At 45.0% G+C, this 5,771-nt stretch overlaps 1 protein-coding gene across 1 annotated transcript; it reads left to right on the forward strand.

The window, feature by feature from the left end:
* The first annotated feature begins 2,420 nt into the window (after nucleotides 1-2,420).
* Nucleotides 2,421-3,362, forward strand: LOC135057386 (olfactory receptor 5B21-like). Its single transcript, XM_063963276.1, has one exon. It carries the CDS (start codon nucleotides 2,421-2,423, stop codon nucleotides 3,360-3,362), a length of 942 nt encoding a protein of 313 aa, XP_063819346.1.
* Nucleotides 3,363-5,771: the final 2,409 nt, after the last annotated feature.

Genomic DNA, 5,771 nt, shown 5'->3' on the forward strand with positions numbered 1-5,771 from the left:
CTGCCAGAGGGTGAGCCCACAGTGCACATGCGCTGTGGGCAAGGCACCGCTGGCACACCACTAGTTACAGCTGTGAGTTTGATCTCCATACCTCATTCATAGGGATATCAAGACAACAGAACATCCTTTTCAAATAAATAAATTGTATCTTTATTTATATAGCAGCCTATTTATATATGGTATTATTGCATGGCCCGTACACTGTTCTTCAAAGAATAATCCGACCCTTTCTGTATATATTGCATGACATGACAGCCCTGGGCAAATTCGTCCTGAGAGTCCTCTCTCCCACGTTCTCTGCTCCTGTCCCTTGCTCTTCAGCACCGTGGCTTCTCTTCACTGATGCGGCATAACATCATGACATCACGCCGCGCCGCATCCGGACCCATAAAACTTTATTAAACAGCAAGCTGCTGCTTGCTTATTTTGATTCGCTGGTGGGCGGAGCCAGCTGCAGCGGGTGGGCGGAGGGAGGCAGCCCACGATGACAGCCTCAGCACTACATAAGGGAAGCTGCGGCGCCGCTGGTGGCCTCAGAGGCAGTCTCAATGGCGGCACCTGTTTAGGGTGGTACTGGACTGCTAGCAGCCGCGGTCAGTCACACCGGCGGCGGCCGCCGACGGGAATAGCGACGGCTGGCTGTTTGAGCAGCCTGGGCCCTCCACTCTGTCAGAGTGGCTGAGCCCGGGACAAGTGTGCACAGGGCACCCCCTTGATGTGTGTTTAAGTGAAAGAGGCGTTTGTGTGTTTTTAAGTGAAAGAGGCGTTTATGTGTGTGTTTATGTGAAAAAGGCATTTGTGTGTTTTTTAAATATATCGGCACCCCATTGCACCAAATCATCTCCATTGTGACCCGCTGGTGGGTGAGGGAGTACTGTAGGTGTGCTATAAAGGTATGGAGGTGTCTATTTTATTGTGATGACTGACATGGAGTGCCATCCACTTTGCTTGTGTATCTATATTACTATTGGGAAAGGCACCTGAGCACGCTGCTACTATTCACCCTGAGTGCCGGATAGTTACATATGGTGTGTGTGTATATGTAGGGGGGGCACCAACATTTATCATGCCTCCGGGTTACTAGGGCGAACTTACGCCACTGCACACACACAACCCTTTATGCACAAACACACAGTTAGGGTGTGTACACACGGTGAGATTCTGGCTAACCCCGATTCTCACTATGCGAGAAGGACTGTGGTCGGTATCGCAAGCCTAGATGATTGTGCTTGCGATACTGACTATGTATGATTTTGGCTGTGTCAATTTTGACTATACTTTTAAACTAGATAGTCAAAATTGACTGCACAGTCTGTCTAGGCTTGCGATACCAACCTCGCGGGACCGCGCATCGGGATCGCATTGGGATTGCAAGGTGACTTTCACTGAGGCGGATCCTCAGTACTGCACACTCAGATTGGCAGCAGCCTCTCATCAATCTACAGCTAACAGAGCACCACTCCAGCTGCAGGTGCTCACATCCACAGCCGTATGGACCGGTGAACTGCGGTCAGTCATCACTGAACTTCCAGAGGAAGTGTCTCCATACAGGTGAACACCAGGAGGATGGATACATCACAGCTAGCTCTAATGGGTGACCTATGGAAGTATCTCATGGCCACTGCATCATCCACCCAGCAGCACTGCCAGCAATATCTACAAAAAGGACATCCAGGGCGGGATGTACCAACCTCTTGTGGTACATCTCGCCACTTACTGCACCGATACTTCTGATAAGAGCTGCCCTTTGCGAGACTGGCATTCCCTGGTCTTCTGGGTTTTGACCTGGGAGTCCATCTGCGCAAGCGCAGAGTGACATGGCAGCTGCGGGTGATGCAGGGAGGGATCCGATTGGATCTATCTGATAGCACCGATGCGGTAAGAAGCCCAAAAGGCTTCCATAGGATAATGCCAGATTTTGGCAAGGTGTTAGTACATATGGGAAATATGGTAACACCCTGAAATCTGGGGTTTTGCAGCATTTTCACGTTAGCACATCCCACTCCCAGACAGGTAAGCAGGACGCCACATCTAGCTATGTTTCACCTACTTCACCTCTCAACACCACAAAAGAGCCTCTGAACAATCCACTTGGACCCAATTAACTGATCAGACTTTGTTTGGAAATTCCTGTACAGTAATCTGCACTGAATGGTGTAATTATTCTAAATAATACCAGTTTGTTTCTGTTTGAATACCATTTTTGTAAATTGTGTTTAGATTGTATGCTGACCAGCATTGTGACTGGATACATCAGTAAACTTTCCAAAACCAACAAACTGTAGCTTGACTGATTTTTCACCACCCACACATCACATATTTGCCACCTAGATATATTGACTGAGCGTTGCACTTCCCTCATCATATTAGTAAGTAAATTAAACAATATTTATTTCTACAGGGTTTTTTTCTGTCTAGAAATGACATTAGAAGATTGTAATAATGTGACAGAATTTGCACTGCTGGGTCTGTTTGAAGATCCAGAGTTACGGATCCCAATCGGTGTATTACTAATATTTGCCTATTCCATGATATTTTTAGGAAACTTCACCATCATATTTGTTTTTTCTGCAGATTCTCATCTGCGCTCTCCCATGTACATCTTCTTATTCAACCTTTCCATCATTGACATCACTTCCTCGTCCAATATTCTGCCTAAGCTATTTAATATGCTCTACACAGAAAACAATATAATTTCATTTGCAGGATGTATAGCTCAGATGTATATCTTTGTGTCCCTGGTTCTTACTGAGCTTATGTTGCTTACAGTCATGGCATATGATCGCTATGTGGCAATCTGTTACCCTCTTAATTACAGTGTTCTAATGAGGTTAAGAAACTGTGCTGGTCTCTCAATTGCTTCTTGGGTTGTGGGCTTTTTGGACACTGTTGGACATGCCGTCCTTATATCTAAGATGTCCTTTTGGTCAGATCTTCCTATTGACCATTTCTTTTGTGATATATCCCCATTGCTGATGATCGCCTGCAGTGATATATCCGTGGTGGAAGTGTTAAACTATATAGAGGGGGTTCTGCTGGCATTTTCTTCATTTCTGCTTATATTAGTTTCATACATATATATTATCTCCTCCATTCTGAAGATAAAATCTGCAGAAGGGAAACATAAAGCTTTTTCTACTTGCACCTCCCATCTAACCTGTGTGATCATTTATTATGGGACTATAATCTGTTTACACGTGAAACCTACATCAAGTTATTTCCCAAAACTGGACAAGCTCTTCGCTCTGGTGTATGTTGTTTTGGTGCCTATGCTAAATCCTTTTATTTACTGTCTGAAGAATAAAGAAGTAGCAAAGTCATTAGTCAATTTAAAGGCTAAGTTCTTTACAAAAGCTTTATAGCCTTGTTGAGGGAATATTTACATCAATATATACATCAATGTGCTTGGGACCAGACGCAGCAGCTGTCCCTGGTCTGCAGCACTGAACACACAGTGCATGGGGTGGGGCAGTTAGCACATATAAACATACATGTTACATACCTCCCAACATGACCCTCTCCAGGAGGGACAGAATGCTCTGCTCCTGGACTTCCCTCTTAATTAGGATTGCCATCACCTGTGCTGAAACACCTTTCTTATCCATTAACCTGTTCAAAACGGCAACCATGCATTAAGACAAAAGTCCATAAACAGAGCATGTTGTTCCTCCTGGAGAGGGTCGTGTTGGAAGTAGTGATGAGCGGGTTCGGTTTCACAGAAACCGAACCCCCCCGAACTTTACCTTTTTTACACGGGTCCGAGCCATACTCGGATTCTCCCGTATGGCTCGGCTAACCCGAGCGCGCCCGAACGTCATCATCCCGCTGTCGGATTCTCGCAAGATTTGGATTCTATATTAGCAGCTGCGCGTCGCCGCCATTTTCACACGTGCATTGAGATTGATAGGGAGAGGACGTGGCTGGCGTCCTCTCTGCGAGACAGTTGATCTGATAACTTTGCTTGTTAAATTATTTTACTATTGTGGGGAGGATTGGGGAGCAGCTGTTAGGAGGAGTACAATGCAGAGTTTAGCTGATAGTGACCACCAGTTTTTTTATCCGTTCTCTGCCTGAAAAAAACGCTCCATACCATATCTGTGCTCAGTGTGCTGCATGATATATATGTGCTGAGTGCTCACACTGCTTAATTGTGGGGACTGGGGAGCAGCTATAGCAGGAGTACAGTGCACAGTTTTGCTGACAGTGACCACCAGTATACGTTTGTCTGCCTGAAAAACACTCCTGTGGCTTTTTTTTTTATACTAGTAGTTTAGCAGTCTGCTGATAGTGTCCACCAGGTCCATTATACTGTATATAGCAGTACGGTAGGCCACTGCTGTACCTACCTCTGTGTCGTCACTCGTCATCCATAAAGTATTCTATCCATCCATCTACATTGTATACCTGTGGTGGCTTTTTTTTTATACTAGTAGTTTAGCAGTCTGCTGACAGTGTCCACCAGGTCCATTATACTGTATATAGCAGTACGGTAGGCCACTGCTGTACCTACCTCTGTGTCGTCACTCGTCATCCATAAAGTATACTATCCATCCATCTACATTGTATACCTGTGGTGGCTTTTTTTTTATACTAGTAGTACTAGTTTAGCAGTCTGCTGACAGTGTCCACCAGGTCCATTATACTGTATATAGCAGTACGGTAGGCCACTGCTGTACCTACCTCTGTGTCGTCACTCGTCATCCATAAAGTATACTATCCATCCATCTACATTGTATACCTGTGGTGGCTTTTTTTTTATACTAGTAGTTCTAGTTTAGCAGTCTGCTGACAGTGTCCACCAGGTCCATTATACTGTATATAGCAGTACGGTAGGCCACTGCTGTACCTACCTCTGTGTCGTCACTCATCATCCATAAAGTATACTATCCATCCATCTACATTGTATACCTGTGGTGGCTTTTTTTTATACTAGAAGTACTAGTTTAGCAGTCTGCTGATTGTGTCCACCAGGTCCATTATACTGTATATAGCAGTACGGTAGGCCACTGCTGTACCTACCTCTGTGTCGTCACTCGTCATCAATAAAGTATACTATCCATCCATCTACATTGTATACCTGTGGTGGCTTTTTTTTTATACTAGTAGTACTAGTTTAGCAGTCTGCTGACAGTGTCCACCAGGTCCATTATACTGTATATAGCAGTACGGTAGGCCACTACTGTACCTACCTCTGTGTCGTCACTCGTCATCCATAAAGTATACTATCCATCCATCTACATTGTATACCTGTGTTGCCTTTTAGTTGTGCGCATTAAAAATATGGAGAACAAAAATGTGGAGGTTAAAAAAATAGGGAAAGATCAAGATCCACTTCCACCTCGTGCTGAAGCTGCTGCCACTAGTCAAGGCCGAGACGATGAAATGCCATCAATGTCGTCTGCCAAGGCCGATGCCCAATGTCATAGTAGAGAGCATGTAAAATCCAAAACACAAAAGTTCAGTAAAATGACCCAAAATTCAAAATTAAAAGCATCTGAGGAGAAGCGTAAACTTGCCAATATGCCATTTACGACACGGAGTGGCAAGGAACGGCTGAGGCCCTGGCCTATGTTCATGGCTAGTGGTTCAGCTTCACATGAGGATGGAAGCACTCATCCTCTCGCTAGAAAAAAGAAAAGACTTAAGCTGGCAAAAGCACACCAAAGAACTGTGCGTTCTTCGAAATCACAAATCCCCAAGGAGAGTCCAATTGTGTCGGTTGCGATGCCTGACCTTCCCAACACTGGAAGGGAAGAGCTTGCGCCTTCCAC

This window comes from Pseudophryne corroboree, chromosome 3 (genome assembly GCF_028390025.1).
Source record: "Pseudophryne corroboree isolate aPseCor3 chromosome 3, aPseCor3.hap2, whole genome shotgun sequence".
In the NCBI taxonomy this organism is placed as follows: Eukaryota; Metazoa; Chordata; class Amphibia; order Anura; family Myobatrachidae; genus Pseudophryne; species Pseudophryne corroboree.

Bases quoted from the DNA above. Each gene is read 5' to 3' on its own strand.
- LOC135057386 (XM_063963276.1), top strand. From the start codon at position 2,421: ATGACATTAGAAGATTGTAATAATGTGACAGAATTTGCACTGCTGGGT.